At 40.2% G+C, this 18,484-nt stretch overlaps 2 protein-coding genes across 6 annotated transcripts; one reads left to right on the top strand and one right to left on the bottom strand.

Annotated features, from left to right (window-relative positions):
• Positions 1–685: 685 nt before the first annotated feature.
• Positions 686–9,888, bottom strand: LOC102711267 (cyclic nucleotide-gated ion channel 1-like). 5 transcript variants are annotated; one of them, XM_006656071.3, is made up of 8 exons: positions 9,788–9,888; positions 8,238–8,353; positions 7,222–7,738; positions 6,565–6,777; positions 4,800–5,074; positions 4,594–4,705; positions 3,764–4,000; positions 686–1,753 (listed from the first exon to the last, which is right to left on the bottom strand). In XM_006656071.3, the coding sequence occupies exons 2-8, from the start codon at positions 8,267–8,269 to the stop codon at positions 1,055–1,057; spliced, it is 2,085 nt and encodes a 694-aa protein (XP_006656134.1). In that variant the 5' UTR covers positions 8,270–8,353; positions 9,788–9,888; the 3' UTR covers positions 686–1,054. The 5 variants fall into 5 exon arrangements, with proteins under 5 accessions (XP_006656134.1, XP_015694209.1, XP_006656135.1 ...); XM_015838723.2 differs by having other exon boundaries at positions 6,631–6,777; XM_006656072.3 differs by having other exon boundaries at positions 9,793–9,884.
• Positions 9,889–11,215: 1,327 nt separating this feature from the next.
• On the top strand, positions 11,216–14,557 carry LOC102710989 (probable protein phosphatase 2C 56). Its single transcript, XM_040525132.1, has 8 exons — positions 11,216–11,598; positions 12,097–12,224; positions 12,304–12,402; positions 12,497–12,658; positions 12,949–13,035; positions 13,144–13,235; positions 13,772–13,846; positions 14,125–14,557. The coding sequence occupies exons 1-8, from the start codon at positions 11,246–11,248 to the stop codon at positions 14,272–14,274; spliced, it is 1,146 nt and encodes a 381-aa protein (XP_040381066.1). The 5' UTR covers positions 11,216–11,245; the 3' UTR covers positions 14,275–14,557.
• Positions 14,558–18,484: the final 3,927 nt, after the last annotated feature.

Here is an 18,484-nt window from a genome sequence, read left to right as displayed (position 1 = left end):
TCTGTCGTCATAACAAAATTCCAGTGCCAACTATGACTAATATAGAGAAATAAAAAAATAGAAGTAATATTAGGCCAGCCTCCGTGAAGACAAAGCGATTTCAATCTCATTAAATGGCATGTTACATAAGCAAAAATGGTGATGTGGAATGGAATTTATGATTAGATAGAGGAGTTGAGTTTTATGGGCATAAAACTTGGTATATATGGTTATCTAGACCATAAAACTAGATTAGATTGAAACCTCAAGTGAGAGTAATTTGTTTCATCTCCACATATTTAATAAACTCTTATTGTCCAGTTGAATGCAACATTTAAGTAATATGTTAGCCTATGAAACCGTGAAATGAAATTTTACATTGAGAACACTTGTTTTATTTATCCACTCAAATATGCTCTGATGACATGACATTGCACTGAGAATGGTCTTAAAGAGTAAAGTGAATCGTTTTTAATACTTCAGATGTAAAATAAGCTAAAAATAGTTTAGGGAGTTAAGTGCTCCAATAAAATAGTTTAAAGGAGTAAAACTGACTTTTTCTTTAAAAGGTAATAAAAACGGGCATAATCCAGTGATAAGATGATTTATTACTTTCATACAAGGAAACCAGCACCGCACACTAGACTAGCATTGCCGGAATGGAAAGGGACACTTGTTTTTTCTAAAAACGAGTGGCTGACAAATCTTTAACAATCCATTAATTAATTCCATACCATGTCAACATATGGGGATAATCTAAGAGTTAAAACAACTGTCTCCATTACAATGTGATCTTGCCCCATCCCTTGATTTCAAGAGCATGATGGTAATGCAGAATCGAATGCTCGCCATACTACTATAAACATAGTCTATATAACTAATAATTACACATATAACCCTATCATATACAAACACATATACAGTGCTACATAGAGATACAAACACCTATTGCGATTTTTTCTTCTCTCCTTTGTGGTGCTAGTGTCAAATGAAAAGCAAGCATCAGCAGGTAAACAATGCACAAGCAATGCACAAAAACTCCTTCCTATTCGTGGATTGCACAGAGTAGACAGAATTACTGTTCTTCTGCAGAAAAGTTGGGTTCTGCCGGCTTCTGCAACAGCCTTGCAGGCACTCTTTCCTGCAGCCGGGCCTTGCGGGTGGCGTTCCTCCTCAGGATCCGCATCATGTTGCCAGCAAAACGTGAAGCATATATCGCTGCCCGGAGGCTGAGGGAGGAAGTGCCCTCGTTCACAATTGTGAACTGCAGCCTCTTCTCCTTCTCGCGTAGAGAATCTTCAATCTTCTTTCTGCAGAACCTATGCCAGGCTGCTTGGATGAAACAGGCTGCCCAGGTTCTCCAATGCTGCGAGTAGAACCTAAACGTGTGCTGGAGCTCTTTGCTGTGGAGCCGTCGGAATTGGGTGGCCACGAACTTCAAGTCTTCAGCCCTCAGAGCAAAAGCTTCAACTTCGGATATTGTCTTCACTGTCCTGGTTGAGCTAGGGAGGCTGGAAACTGATGTGGGGTCGAGAGCCCAGGTCAGGAGTTCTTCACCACAGAAGTCCCCACCTTTGAGAACATCAGAATTGAAGAATCCAGTTCTTCCACCATTAGTCGTCATACTCATGAGGCTACCTCTCATGATGAAGAGCATTTCATTTACTGGATCCTCTTCAAGAATTATGCAGCTGCCTTCCGTATATAGAACAGGCTTTAGGCGGTCACACAAGGCATTCAAGAGCTGATCGTCCATGTTTTCAAACATTGGAACCTGAAACAAGAAAACAGCAACATAAAATCAGCATGGTAAGGAGATGGATGGTCTATATCCATCCATAGCAGGAGGATAAACTATCTAGATTCATCCATAAAACATATTAGCAAAACAGTTACTTGTGCAACAAATTCATGCTTTCCTTGGAATATGTTCCCAAAGAACCTCCCTAGAATATGGCTCCATTTGGCATTGTTGTCCCGTGGAATTTAGTTAGAGTTAATTACTAATTCCAGTAAGATTTTTCCATTATCGTCCAAAGAAATTTTATACACCCAAAAATATAACAAGCATGTGATCTTCGAAAGTCACACAGACAAGCGGACGACTTGCTATGGTGCTACTAAAATCCAAAGTTGTGAGAAAATATGCCTAAAAGCGTAAATGAAGAGCATTTCAGATGCATAGAGAAAGAACAGAACTACAGAAGTTGGATAATAGAACTGATTTCAGATTCACCATGTAAACCCCAAATGGACCTCGTCCTTTCGCCCTTCCATTTCACCATCTGTTTCCCAACTTGGTAATGCTTTCTGAACATAATGTCTGAACCAGCACCTTAGAAGTGAAAAGATGAACCACACCTAGTTCATCAACAATTTGACATGACTTGGCTTTTCAGTTTCTACACGAGTATCTCAGGCACATTTCACGCACTGAACGCTCGATTACTGATGACCTAAATGTCGCATGCAAGGATATTTTGGGGCGAAGGGGAATAGATTAGATATAATAGGAAGTACCAGAGCCAAGCCCTGGACCTTGTCGGCCCAGCAGAGTCATGATCACCACAGCGTTGGTGAGGCAGGGACGAAGACACAAGAGAATAACTCAATCTACTGTCTACCTTACATACATAGAGACCCTCTTCATATAGATAGTGGATTGAGGGTTACCGATCTAAATCCTGTCCTGACAAACACCATCCTATCCTAACAAAATCTGACTCTATCCAACTAATCTAGGTAAACTACGTAATACTAGGGAAAAGAGTATCCCATGCGCCTAGAACTCCTGGAATAATGCCCATGACACTAAAGCAGGGGACTATTGGAAGACCTAAATACCACTTTAGAGTTAACTAGCTTAGGCTCATAGAAGGAAACAATGAGACTTTGCAACACGTAAGCAGCTCTACAACTATTTAAAAGAAGGTAAAAGAACTTAAAGCTTTCCACCTGCGTCTTTTCGCTTATGCTTATGTTTATAAGCCAAAGTTTAAACTTTCAACCTTAAATTTGAAGTTTACTTTGGGGTTTTCTTCACCGTAGTTTTTTTTTTCCAGCCTTGGCTTTTAAATCGCTAAGAATACGTACATAAATTTTTTATTCATAAATTATTTTTCAATTGCAAATATACCAAGCTTTTTTTTCCATGAAAAAGTCAACCAATCACCCCCTTCATCTAGGTGCCTTGTGGAAAATGGCCTTTGTCATTCTTGACAATGTCCTGGTTAGCAGGATGATCAAGGTGTTCAAGCAACCAGGCTACATTGATGTCACCAGCAACTGTGAGGAAAATGCATGTCTAGTTTTAAAATTTATAGTATGATGAGCAATAGTCTAAAGATATCCAGCTGTCAGTTGTATACACCCAAAAACAGAGCACACAATGGCACAATGTAGCTACTAACTTCAGCTACAGTGATGGACCAAGAAATTTTTAGACCCTGACAAAAACCAAAATATATTGAGTGCCTACCATGAAAAAATATAATTAATCCCTATGAGAACACAAAGATTCCATTGCACATTTGCCAATGACTTGACAGGCCCGGTGGGCCTCCGGGGGTAGCCAATCAGTGGATCTACCAACCCTCAGTTATCAACCTTGTGACTAGGCCTATTAAGTTTTGAATTTCCTTTCCATAAATCTATTGTACTTAATGAAATGCTGATTAAAAGGGACCAATTTCAACAGAAAGCAATATAATTCTCTTATAAGTGAAATGTTTATAAGATTACTCCAGCAGGTTATTCTGATAAAGAAAAGCTTGTGAGAACATACCCTCATGAGAAGTGATAAGCAAAGATGACGTTTTATTGCCCTCCTAAGATCCTTGGGGAGATTCATAAGCAAGAGTTCTTCGTCAACCCCACTGGTCTGGTGCCATCTATATTTTTCATGACGCCGTATTCGCTCTTTGAGGTTCTCAGGAAGCAGTCGATATGTCATCCATTGATCTGTATCACGACTTTTCACTCTCATTTCTTCTTCCCTTAGATGGGCTGACTGCAAATAGGTCTGTAAAACTAACAAAAGATATCATTACTCAGCAAAAAAACACCTTATTGTAAATCTAACATTCAATGTCAGGGATCCTTTGAAACATTTTTTGTAGAACATTTAACAAATCAAGCCAGGGCCTTATCTTTTTTGATAACCTGAACCATTTTGTACAAAGATCAGCGCAGTAAACAAGGTCTGATGATCTTATTCCTATCAAGATTATGGTAGTCTTCTCTCAAAATGGCATTGGAATTAAGGTCGAAAGCTGGCACTGCAAGGTTCCATTGCTTTAATTGCATGAGGGCAGTACCCTAGGGGACAGTTGGTCTCCTTTTTTTCAGAGTCAATATGGTCCATTATTTTTTGAATTTTCCATGATTATCTCATTGAAAATATTCTTATTTGTTCTGGGATATATTTCTTTAGCATCAGTATGGCATTCAAGTTCTCTCCAATTGATTGAGTAGGCACTAGAATCATAACACTCAACTGAATTTCAGCACATTTCTAATCTGTGATGCAAGTTATATTATGAAAAGCTTGAATAATAACATAAATAGAGAAATTGGCTTGTATAAGTCATAGCCATAGATGTGAAATATCTTTACCTGTACATTACCAATTAGCAGTGCAAACAGAACTAGGCCTGATATCGAGACAAAAACTGCAAATAAATTCTCCCATGCATAAGTGCTTGTCTTCAGGTTTTGACCAAGAGAGCTGCATTAAATAGATCAACACAAATATAAGTGGCATATAATTTATTTATCGGTTCAAATATAGAATACTTTGATTATTTGTATTCTGGACAAACCTAAGATTTTGCAGACCCCACCAAATACAATAGAATAGTTTTGCAAAAAAACTAGATGACTGTGAGACATTATTGAGAGCTGGCACATAAATTCCAAAGTACGGATCTATCCCGTTTGAGTTGATTGGAAGGCAAACATTCCCTAAGAACGTATTTTCCTTAATCCCACAGTATAAATATGTGGAGTTACAGTTTGCAGTATTATTACTACACTTGTCTCTCCAGCAGGCATCTTTGCGTTCAATGGAAAGCAAGTACCAAAGTGCTCCAAGGACCTGCAGCATTTAAAAGATTTGTCGTAAATATCTAAGGTGCATAGAAATATTTATTAGGGCTTTTTTATCATCCTTGAGAAGTACATCAAGGTACCAAAAATTTTGGTACCTCAAGGTACTAAACATTTACACTAAAAGTGTGGTATCTTGAGGTGTTTTTTCAAAGATGGTAAAAAAGTTCTATTTATTATATCCAAGTTAGTAGCACTGCCGTGTAAAAGTTATCCCACTTATGAATAATACAATTAGATGGGGGCAGGGACCACTAATATTTAATTATTTTCCAAATTAGTTGTCTGAAAAAAATTGTTGAAAAAACTTCAAAGGGGTCATTCCTTGTTTGCCTGGTTCATTTACTATTTACAACTGCCACTCTAAACTTTTGGCCCCTTGTTGCTGGTGTTATCTTAATAGTTGTCTTAAAAAGGATTGGGTGAATAACCAATTTGGTCCCTCAAGTTACACCTGATTGTCCTTGACATATCAATTTGTCTACTCTGTCCTCCAAGTTTTTTGACTATGGATCAAGATTGTCCTTGGAACCACTTGGAGCACCACATGGATATACACAATCAAATGGGTTGGTCAAGTCAAAAGGTCAAGACTGACTAGGCATTGGCAGGTCCCACTCAAGGTGGATCCAATGTTGATTCTGAACAAAAAGGAAAACTTGGACAACACACCCGGATTGCGGCCGGCAGGCGTCTTGAGCAAAACTTGAGGGACCATAGCGTTTTCACCAAAAAGGATATTATAGCCACTTTTTAAAGGAAGAAGCCCATAATATTATTTTGTTACCAGTATAAAGGCTTTATTTTGTAAAGATTGACTGTTATGAGTTTCTAAATGACATTCATTAGGAAATAGATATAGAGCGAATAAGAAGCATGGAAATATAATTATAGAAGTGGACAAGAGTGTTACAAATATCTATTAACAACAATGGTAGGAAATTTGCATATCTGTGGTAGAACATATCTTGAGGCTTGACCCTTGAGAAATTGGATGGATTACAAAGCTAAGTGTTAAATAACTCTTAGAAAATAATTGGTACATGACAGTTGATAGCAAGTAATAGTTTGTAGTATTTTCATTAGGATGTATTTAGATTGGACAAAATAAAAGTTTGTTTCTTTCGCAGAGAAATGGATCAAGAAAATTTTGGACAAAATCCTTTTCTGTGAATTCCTGAACTTACAAGGTTACAACACGCATACAAAATTAGACAACTTTGCTGACGAAAACCAGAAGACAAGGTGTTTATGGGTCTGGTTTGGCACAAAAAGAGATAAGAATAAGATTATGCAAGTGCTATTCCAGCCATACCACACATCAACCAGGTTAACTGAACTTATTTTGATCAGTATCAATTCATATAACCTCTACAGGAAATTTGTCAAATTTTCAGTTTTTTACTACTGCAGTAAATATTGCTCAGGCAAAGGAGAGTTAATTTGCGTTGTTGACTACCCTGAGAACAGAATACTTACATGACTGGCGAGCATGTAAATTAAAAGGTTCAAAAAAGCACCAGCCCAAGGTGTCTCTGTAATTACCCCAGCAGACCTTGTGATTTGGAGATACAGTGGTCTTATTCGGATTAGTCGAGGCACATATTGGCATATAACTATAAACATCAAGATGTTTTTGGCTTTTGCAACCTCTGAGCCTCGAAGATTAGGTAGAACGACCAAAATAACCACCTGGTAACAAAGTTGATCATGATTACAATCTTGACTGAAAAAATCAAAGGCTCATAACTTAATTCACTATTAACACTGCAAATTCATAGAAGACACAACAAAGCTCTTTGAATATGATCCCCTATTTCCAACATAGAATTGCATGTATCAGTGTGACTCTTAAAACAGGCCAAAATATATTGTTTTTCTAGTGTGGGATTTACCGAAAATGCATCCATCAATCATCCCATAATTCCAACATGTGAATTCTATTGTATAATTATAAATCATATAAGAAATCAATATCTATTATTTTTCTCAGGCAGGAACTATCAAAGGTGCAACCAATAATCCTAAGTTATATGTATAATTTGTTCTTATAGAGCCAAATCACCAACATACCATCATAATTCTAAAGAATCATTTGAACGATGCTATGAAATAGTTCTATATTGAGCCAAGTACCTGAGGGAGGGGTAGAACAGCAAAGATATCAATCAGAAAATACGTTGACAAGTATCGCTTTGCTATTGCATATCTATCCTCAACCAAGACACCCCGACCAGAAGTTGTAGGAGAAGACGCAATATAGCCTGTCCTGAACTGAAATATGATATGGAGTATATAGAAGATATCTGTGAAAAAGCGCAGGACACTTGCTGTGATTTCCAACTTTTTATCCAAATACCAGCATGTATTGTTGTCATTGATAACCGGGATATAGAAGAATAATGGGTCCACAGAAACTGCAAATATACATGACAAAACAAATATCTTGTTCCAGCTTTGCAGAAATGGTCCCTGAGGATGAAGAGTGCTAGTCATTGACTTCCTTTCATGGAGCACTGATCTCTTTAAGGTTTGAGAATGCACAAGGTTTCCTAGGCATGCAAAAACTCCAGCAGCTCTTTCTTTGAGTGAACTCATTACATTTTGCCTCCGTGGTGACATAACTGACTGCTCAGATTTCCAGTCCTCAAATCTGCATATATGTAAAAACAAATAAGACAGACCAATTATACATCAAGTTTTCAGTAGTGATTTTCAATATTTACTCAAAACTTTAACGGATCCCAGTGCTTTAGTATTCATTTATCAGGCCCTTATAGGCCTGACTGCCTAAAGTTTTTTTAACTTCAATCAGGTTCTTTACCAGCAGTCTTCATTATAGCATATATATTGTAGGGTTCTTGCTGGTCTTGGGCGCTAGATTGCTGTTGAGGCATAATTGCAGAGAAATTATCTCATTCATGTCTATGTGCTGCAAAAGGAAATGAGCAACAGCAAGTGTTCCTACAAGTCGGTCCATTTTAGGGTCTCGGGGGCCAAAATTATCATCTCTATATGTATTGTGATGTCCTTGTTATAAGTTATATCATAAAAGTTTTGACAATGCTTTCTTGTTCGTAGGCAGTAGCTATTTCAAACTGGTGATGGAATTTTGGTCAAAAAACAAACAACTGGTGATGGAAGAAACTGACCTCACATATTTGTCCTCTCTTCCCATCATCATTTTCCACAAATCCACCAAACCAAAAGTTAGCTGCCAGAATGGCTATAGAGATCTATAGGGTGGTGTTTGCATACATCAAGTTCCCTGATGATTAAGCACAATTAAGGGAAGTGACACATATGCACATGAACATGGACGAAAAAAGAAAAGCAGCAGATCTTAGATAATAAAATGGAAACAGTGAATTCAAGCTTTGTTATGCCACAACAGTCACCATAGATTTTGTGTATCTTATAGAAATGCCCATCTGATTATCGAATGTTTACATAGTTAATTGAATAATAGATAGAATGGTGAAATGGTGATTTGATGGTTCCCTGAAGTATGAAAAGAAGGCTCCATTTGTTATTGCTGTGGATTGTGTTTTGTTTAACGCAATAGCTTTTTGATATCTCAGTGTTTGGTCAACGGCTTTTATTTAAATTCAAAGCTACTTTTGAAATTTAAAATTTTATTATTTAGAATAATTTTAGATAGATATTTTTACTTCTTAGTTATCATGAAAAGAGGATTGTGGGCAACAAAAGTGCAAAAATATCCCCAAAAAATCGAATCCTAAAATTTAAAATAAGCTTCGCACTATATTACAAAAATGCTGAGAAAGATAGTATTATTATGTTCCAGAAATATGAAACAGTTAGGGGAGACATGGCAGTTGGATAATATAATTTATATATTATCTAACTGTAATTTGATCTGTAAAATAAACTACACAATTATAAGTTTCATTTCCACATCAACTTAAAAAAAACAAGCACAGAACAACCAAAAACTTAGCCTCAACATATATCTCTTTATCTCAATATACTTCTTTGTCGCCCTTATCTTTTCTCTTGTGCATATGCTTATAAGCCAAAATTTGTATTTTAATCTTAAATTTGGATTTATTTTTGGGGTTTTTTCATTGTATTTTATTTTTCAGCCTTGGCTTTTAGATCAGTGAGAACACATATACAAAAAAATTATCCACAAATTATTTTTCGTTTGCAGATATGCCGGTCACCCCCTGTAACTATTTTGCAAGGAGCCACGATCAAAATAAATGGTGGTTAACCAAAGAAATTACTCCAAGTTCACCCCGTTCTACGGATAAGCAGGAAACTGACAATTAGTACCACTTTCGTGTCCGATAAAATTATTAGAGCTACCAAGCAGTGACATATTTGATCCCTATGATGATAGATCAAAGCAATTGAGAAAATTTAAAAATTGCAAACCACCCTGCTACACCATTGTTTGGACTGAAACCTCTGCCGCCGGAGGACAAGCCCCCCAACCCAAACCTACAGACGCCGCGCTATCTATCTAAACACAAAATTGAACACGGCCGGCTAAAGGAAGCAAACAAGCAGAGCATCCGTAGGGAAGCAGTAAAAAAAACTGGCGATGTAATCGGCGTTCCGGCCTGAGGCGAGGCGCCCTTCTCCTCCCTCGCGGAAAACCAACCTCTCTTCTCTTCTCTCTCTCCGGCCGGGCAGGAGGGAGGGGCGAGAGAAGCTTGCTTACTTACTTACTTACCTTACCTAGGGGGTCGCGTTCCGGGGAGGGCGGCGGAGCATGCGTCGTGGGCTCGTGGGCGCGGCGGTTGGTGCCGCCGTGGTGGTGGGGTGGAGGTGGGAGACGAGGCGATGGAAAGCGGAGGACGGAAACGCGGGCCTCGTGTGAACGAACGTGGAGGTGGGACCCACGGCAGCACGGCGGCGACGACCGGGCCAACCAACGGTCCACGCCTTCTGTTTCCGTGCCTAGCTTAACGCCGTCCATGGACTCACGTCACGGCACGGCATTCGTGCCCGTGCTGTGCCCGGCCCAACTAATGTAGCTTCGTACTTGGGCTGGCCCACTAGAACACGGCCCATTTAAACATCTGTACTAAATTTAAGGATTGTTTGAATTCGTAAGTATGTGGATTTTTTTAAAGTAAATTGTATTTTGGACCATCTTTTGTTACCTAAAATTTTTAGGTCATCTGTAAACCTTTTTTTTTACTTTCGACTAGGTACTGTTGTCATTGTTGTCATTGTGGTGGGGTGTACCAATCCAAATAACTTTTCTTGCCATCTCAAATCTCTCTTGGCAAATATGCATACTGCACAAAAAATTATATGGCGTGTTCAAATATGAATTTTTTATTAAATGCACATTTTAAATATTCCAAAAGTTGTTTCATAGTATACATCATTTGGCAACGTTATTCCGTCTAGCATAGGAAAACCCTTGCCAAGTCAATCAAGAGTGGTAAAATAGCTTATGTTTTGGAAAAAAGTTTTGAGAGGATTTACTTTTAGAAAGAAAATATTACAAAGTGGATTTAATAAAAAAAACATTCTTCATACACTCTAAAAATTTGTGGGATCCGCTCATTGTTCATAATATTAAACGGATAGAGTAATAATTAGATATAATTAGTATACGAAAGTGTATTGTAAAGGATTATGTACTTTCTTCTAGTAGTAATCTGCCGGTGCAAACGTTCAGAATATATATTTGATAACGTATTATTACATGTTTGAGAAAATATTATTAAATTACAATCATTCAATCAATCCAGATCACATAGTGATACACTTCTTAAGATCTCGTATGCTATAAGAAATCCACGTCGTTAATAATAAAATAAAAGTAAAACAGATAATTATTTGTTTTTGGGATTGAATATTGTATCAGAATATAAACATTTTTTTGCCTCGATCCCTTAATTCAATGTTCTTTCTATTTCACTCTTATCTACCTCTGCGCCTCATTTATTTCTCCATTTATTAAAGTCATATCATGAAATTTCTTTTCAACGTTAACTCCTTGCTAAAAATACTTTAAAGTAATTAAATTTTAGAATGAATATAGTTTTCCATAGTATATTACATATATTCAATTTGGTATGGTTTTCTCTCTATCGAATTCGCGACGCCGTCATTTTCGCTGTCGCGGAGCAGTACGATTTTACTCCACCGGATAGATAACAGCAAAAATTGTTTCATGTCACCGCCCAGGCCTCCGTCGCCGACTCCTCCTCGCTCCACCGGTCACCAAGGCCGAGGCGGAGGCCACGGCGGAGGGGGAGTGGGCGGGGGCGTCGCCGGCGCGCTGCTCAGGAGGATGGCTCGCGCCGCCGGCCTGCGTGCCCTGGTCGGCACTAAGGCGCCGGGGCGCGTGGCCGCCGAGGGCTCCCGCGGGTGGCCCGGGTTCTGCGGGGTGGGCTCCTACTCCTCCTCCTCCCCGTCGTCGTGTGCTCTGCGGCGGACGCAGGCTCGGCGGCGCGCCGCGGGGTCGGCCGCGCGCACGCGGCCGCCGTCGGAGTCCAAGGGATGGATTACCGGCGGCTCCGCCAGGTAATCACTCGCTAATTCGAGAACTAATTAATGGCCATGTCCCGGATTATTCGCTAGCGACGTGTGCTCTCTCACCACTGCGTTGTCCGTTGTCACTGCTGGTGATGCTCAGGTCCTGGAGAAACAATAGCGATGCCTTGATGCTTACGGGCGAATATAACTTGGCTGTGTTTAGTTTATACGATACGATAGGGACCGCTCCCAATGCTGATTTCTGGACTTGCGATCGAACATGCAGTTCAATTCTTTTTCAGAAGATCTACTAAACATCTTACATATTCAGATATTCTAGTGTAGTTCTTTTTATAATCCTAATATGAACTGGTACGGTGTAACATTATGGTTTTACCATTTTTGCATGTATTTACCTGTTGGTATTTGAAGTTAGCTTGACCGTGCATTTTCAGAATACTTCAACTTTTCTGTACTTCTTGTCCTTTTTTATTAGTAGAGATTTGAGACACTATTGGATTAACATAATATCAAAATCTCTGGCAGTGACGATGGTCAACTTAGCTGGGGATATTCAAGTTTCAAGGGGAGGAGACCTTCTATGGAGGATCGCTTTAGCATAAAGATGACTACTATCAATGAACAAAAAGTCGGTCTATTTGGCGTGTTTGATGGTACTGTATTCGGGCTTTCTTTCATTGAGTTATTATTTCATCCCAATCAGGTCTTTGGTCTGAACATTTCACACATTAGGTCATGGAGGACCACTTGCTGCTGAGTATCTGAAAGACCATCTGTTTGAAAACCTTGTAAAGCATCCTAAGTTTCTACAAGACACAAAGCTTGCTATAAGTAATGTCTTCCCCTCTGCTTCAGTTGTAGTATGTTCAGGTCCAGTTTTATGATAACTAATGTTCTCATTGTTGACTGCTTTTGCAAAATACAGGCCAAACGTTCCTGAAATCTGATGCTGATTTCCTAGAATCAGTATCTTCTAATCCTTTCAGGGATGATGGTTCAACAGCTGTGACTGCGATTTTGGTTGGCAACCACCTATATGTAGCTAATGTTGGTGATTCTCGTGCCGTTGCTCTAAAAGCAGGCAAAGGTAATATTTTATTTGTTGTGTTTCTTTGTTCATTTCAGATTGCCATATTGCTGTAACTATAAATGGTTGCTATTTAGTACTCTATAACCTTACCTAAAACCTTTCTATCAACTAAAAATATGGTGCTCTACTGGGTTCCCAAGTAGATTTTGTCAATATGCACTAACTTTTATATGTTGTTATACCACTTTGATAAGCTACCACATGCCAAATACTCTAGCAGCAGTGTGATGGCATTTATTCACTTGTTTGTTCTTACATTTGAATCTTGTTTTTTCCATGCTTTTTAGCTGTCCCACTGTCAGAAGATCACAAACCTAACCGGAAAGATGAGCAAAAGAGAATTGAGGATGCTGGAGGTATTGTTGTTTTGGATGGTAAGCCCATTTAATCATGAGAGTAACCCTCATGTATTTAGCCAGCTTTTGCTTAATCTGATAGGAGATAAGAATGAAAACTTGAAAAGTCTGATCATGTGGAAGCAGATACATGGAGGGTTAATGGACTTCTGGCTATGTCCCGTGCATTTGGCAACCGTGCATTGAAACACTGTGTGAAAGCAGAACCAGAAATTCAGGTATCTTGTTGAAGTTTATTTTTTGCACTGGCTCCCTGTCCATTACATGCATGTCAATAGTTCAGTACAATTTTATCTGGACAAGGGCTGGCTTTTTTTTTTATGTTTTTTGCCTTGATAAACCACAGTGCATGTTTCTTATGCACTTTAATATCATGAAATAGCTGGTATACATATAATCGACCTGAATGAAATGGATCTGCTGCAGCGTTTAACAGCCTGCAAGCGCAGTCTATCTGGGAAACGTTGATGTTCATGATTGATCACTTCAATCACACCTGTTATCGGACCACTGATAGCTGCATCAAACAGACAGTTGAAAATTCACATGTTGAAACATGTGACAGTCATAAGAAAACTCACGTAATCCAGCATTTAAAACTCTCCTACTATATATTCATTCTTTGCATATTATTTTACTCTTCTAAAAAGTTGTTTACAACACTGATTTCTTATGTGCCACAGAAATTGTTCATGGGAAAGCCTATTGAATGTCACCTACGAATCATTTGTGATGTTTTACTATAAAAATGCAGGAAAAAGTGGTTGATGAAAGCTTGGAATACCTGATTCTTGCTACTGATGGGCTTTGGGATGTTATGCGAAATGAGGTATCACTTGTTGAACCCTGTTCTTGATTATGCGACCAAGAAAATAACATCAGTTCAATAAAACTATTATTGAGCTATCTACCAGTGCCATATGAACAAAATGTTACTTGCGCAATAACCAATAATTGCCATCCACTATGTTCACCCACTCACACACGCCTACCCTTGGTTGAGCGCGCGACTGCGCGAGCACACATAGTTGATGAACGCTCACAGAGAGTAGTTGCATGTCATTTTGCTCAAATGCTAACTAGTATTTTACATCTTTTGTCTACAAGGATGCTGTTTCTCTTTTGAAAGTGCAAGATGGACCCAAAGCGGCAGCCATGAAGCTGACAGAAGTCGCTCATTCTCGCCTCACCCTAGACAACATCACATGCATCGTGCTGCAGTTTCACCATGGAAAATCATGCCACCAGATATCTTGAAACGAGAGTTAGTTCCTGTTATCTGCGGTTCTACGAGAATTCAGCAAGCGCGGATTATAAGTTTTACGTCTGGCGTGCACAGTTCACCAGCTAATTTACATCTTATTGTTGTCAGCTATGGCATGAGAAATGTTCCAAAAAAAAAAAATCTGCCCCATCGTTTGCTCTACATTATAAGAGCCGCTGTCAAATTTTGAATCTTAAAACTTAATTTGGAGTATTTTTTAATCATAGTTTCTTTTCCACTGGTCCAATCTATCTAGATTGGCAGGAACTTATACTAAAATCCTTCCAAACCAAACACTTGCATAAATTTGCTCATGAGTCATTGGTCTAGCAATTGGATCTGCTCATTCTGTGAGGAGAGGTTTGAGGATATGAACCACCTATTCAAAGAATGCACCTATAAAAAAAAAAAAGGAGGTTTGGAACCAAATTGCATAATGCCTACACCTATCATTCAACTACCGAATCAATCAAATTTGCAAGCTTAGTGGGACGGAGTCAAAAAAAAACCTCAGATCAAGGTCACTTCCATCGTAGTGACATCTTAGTGGAACATTTGGCTTGAAAGGAATCGCCCGATTTTTAGTAGGGTAAAAGAACCTCGCTACATGCGGCTCATATTGTTGAAAAAGATCTTGATATATAAGGAGCATGGCTTTTAAGCAATCCTCATCTTATGATTCTCTCGAACATATTTTCTTATCATGTTACTCTATTTGTATATAGTTTTTTTTTAAAACTTTTCCATGTCATATATTCTGGCGAGCCTTCTGTCGTTTTTATATTCAAAAGATGTGCTCTCTAGTATCGCCAACTCCGTCTTCATGCTTCACTTCTGTGAATATTGGTCTTATCGTCAACCTCATCGCAACTCTCGGGGGTTGTCCATATGACCAACTCAAGGCGTTGGTTGTCGTAGCTAGCGATCCACTTCGATTCACCAAATGAACGGTAGGGCAACTTAGGGTGTTGCAAGCTAAAATGGCTTAGCCTTATATAACAAATGACCGTTTGAATATATACATACGCACGTAAATGAATAATTCACATCAACTCCAATGGAAAAAAAATTATAATAAATCATGAAAAAAAGTTGATACAGTAAATATCTCAAACGATACATTGCTGCGGGAAAAAAAGTTAAACCCTAAATAAACCGAAATTTTTTATTACATAAACTTTTTTAGCAAGTAATCCTATTACTAAACCCCCAGGCAAAATTTTTTTAAAACTGGCCACGACAGCGTTGGTGGCGTGGCAAGCCAATGCTGTCACACCACCAACAATGACATGGCAAGCCGTTTCGCCACGCCAATGTTAGTGGCGTGGTCAAAAGGTTCAAAGGGCGAAAATATTTTCGTCGGAGGTTCAGTAATAAAATTATTTATTAAAAAGGTTTAAAAAGTTAAAAAATTTCTCCACGCCCGCCGCCTCCGCGCTCCACGATGCGGCGCCACCACTACCACCTCCTCGGCCTCCCCGGCCGCGCCGCGGCCTCGTCGACGTCCGCTCCTTCCTCCCACCGCTCTGGCCCGCCCGCCAACCTCCCCCTTGTCCCGCCGCGGAACTGCGGCTCCGCCTCCGCCTCCGTCCCCTGCTTCTTCTCCTCGCGCGGACCGGCTGCCTCGAGCGGCGGCCGTAGTGGGAGGAGCTCGAAGCGGCCGCCGCCGAGGCCGAGGTTTGACGTCGGTGAAGTTGGCTGCTCGTACGTATTTACCTGCTTACTGTCTTTATTAGTGATTGGAGAGTTAAGACGATACATGGATTAACATGGTGCCAAATGCTTTACTAATTTAATTGGTTGGCAGTGATGATGGCAAATTTAGTTGGGGATACTCAAGTTTCAAGGGGAGGAGGCCTACAATGGAGGATCGCTTTAGCATAATGTCGACTACGATCGACGGACAGACAGTTGGCCTATTTGGTGTATTTGATGGTAATTTCTTCGCACTTTTTTTTCAATTATGTTATGATGATTTCATTACCTACCATGTCTTTGTTCTGAAGATTCCATACATTAGGTCATGGAGGATCTCGTGCTGCTGAATATCTGAAGAAACATCTGTTTGAAAACCTTGTGAAGCATCCCAAGTTCCTGAAAGACACAAAGCTCGCTATAAGTAATGTTTTACCCCATCATTTCGGATGTACAGCTGTGAGCACGGCTCGGGAATCCAACAGAAACAACGAAGAACACAGAAGGAAACAACGAACAGCAATAGCAGAAGGAGCGGCTTGGTATTACGAATTTAAGATAGCACGAGATACACGATCGCCGGATCCAACAGGATCGGCCCTCCGCCGCCTACGCCGCCGTCCAGTTCCAAGCCAAGTTCTCCTCTTCGATCGTACTGCTATTTATCTACGCCACCACACATGCATTGCCAGCTGGCGCAGCAGCGGCTACAACTAATTAACCCAGTCGGGCCCAACGCATCGTGGGTTTGTCTTGCGCGGACGACCGACCGGTGGGCCTGCTTGCAGCGGATCCGGCACGCTTGTCTCTCCTTCGGACATCGCCTTCTGCTCGCTCGCTTCTTCAGTATCTTCACGAGTGCTGACAATACCCTCCCCATAAGAATCGGCTTGCCCCCAAGCCGACGCAGATGGAAAACGTCGACGTAGATCATCCATGTTCTCCCAGGTTGCAGCAGTAGGAGATGTACCTGACCATTGAGTAAGCACTTGAACACAGGAACGATTGCCTTGACGAGCAACCCGACGATCCAGAAAACGCCAAGGTACTTGGAACTGATCCGAATTAGGAAGAGCAGATTGACAGTCAAACTGAAAACCTTGAGAAGAACGAAGCTGAGAGACATGGAAAACAGGGTGAATTAAGCTGGAAGTGGGTAACTGCAATTTGTAAGCTACGGTGGGACCGAAGTAGCGGAAAGCGAGCTTGTGATTAGCTCTGTTGGCAATAGAAGTTTGCACATAGGGTTGCAGCTTCACGTAGACCCAGTCACCCACTGCAAACTCACGAAAACTGCGTTTTTGATCAGCATAGTGCTTCATTTGTAACTGAGCACGCTGTAGGTGCTGTTGAAGCAATTGATGAATCAGATTACGCTCATTCAGCCAAGTTTGCACATCTGGTTGAGGACATGTTGCAGTAGTAATACCCAACTGATTCGGAGTAGTACCATACAAAACCTCAAAAGGTGTCTTGTTCAGAGCAGAATGATAAGCACAGTTGTACCAAAACTCCGCTAAGTAAAGCCAGTGAGGCCATCGCTTTGGAGTGGCATGCACTAAACAACGTAAATAAATCTCCAGACATTGATTCACGCGCTCGGTCTGACCGTCAAATTGAGGATGATACGCTGTACTGAGGTGAAGTTTGGTACCTGATAAGGCAAACAGATGCTGCCAGAAGTGGCTAGTAAATACCCGGTCTCGGTCGGATATTATGGCTTGTGGTAATCCATGGAGTCTGTATATGTGTTGCATGAACACCTGAGCAACTCCACTGGCTGAGAATGGATGAGACAAAGGAAGAAAATGTGCATATTTGGAGAACTTGTCCACCACCACAAAAATACAGGCATAACCACTAGAACGAGGCAAACCTTCAATGAAATCCATAGATATTACCTGCCAAGAGCCTGCAGGTACAGGTAGGGGTTGGAGGAGACCGGGGTATTTTGCTCGATCCGGTTTGGCCTGAATGCAAACTTGGCACTGCTGAACATGAAGCTTAATCTGAGTTTTCATACCTTCCCATGCAAACAGTTGCTTGATTCTACGGTATGTGACAGGAAACCCGGAGTGACCCCCAAGAGGGCTAGCATGCAATTCTGAGATAAGCTTTGTTTGGAGCTGTGGGTTGTGACCAATCCAGATGCGCCCTTTGTACCGCAATAAACCCTTCTGCAGGCTGAAATGTGGACGCGCTTGACTGTTAATAGCCAGTTCAGCCAATATTTGTGTAGAATAGTTGTCTTGAGTATAACCCTCAACCACCTCCTGCAACCACATGGGTTTAACTGAAGAAATAGCATGACACGCAGTTGTGGAATCTGAATCTACACATCTAGATAATGCATCAGCTGCAGAATTAGCTGACCCCTTCCTGTAGCATATTTTGAATTGCAGACCCAACATTTTGGTGAATGCTTTCTGTTGCCATGGGGTATGCAACTGCTGCTCATTCAAATGCATCAAGCTATGGTGGTCAGTTAGAATAAGAAATTCTTGATGC

The sequence above is a fragment of the Oryza brachyantha genome, chromosome 6 (genome assembly GCF_000231095.2).
Source record: "Oryza brachyantha chromosome 6, ObraRS2, whole genome shotgun sequence".
Lineage (NCBI taxonomy): Eukaryota > Viridiplantae > Streptophyta > Magnoliopsida > Poales > Poaceae > Oryza > Oryza brachyantha.
This window is presented reverse-complemented; position numbering and strand designations above follow the sequence as displayed.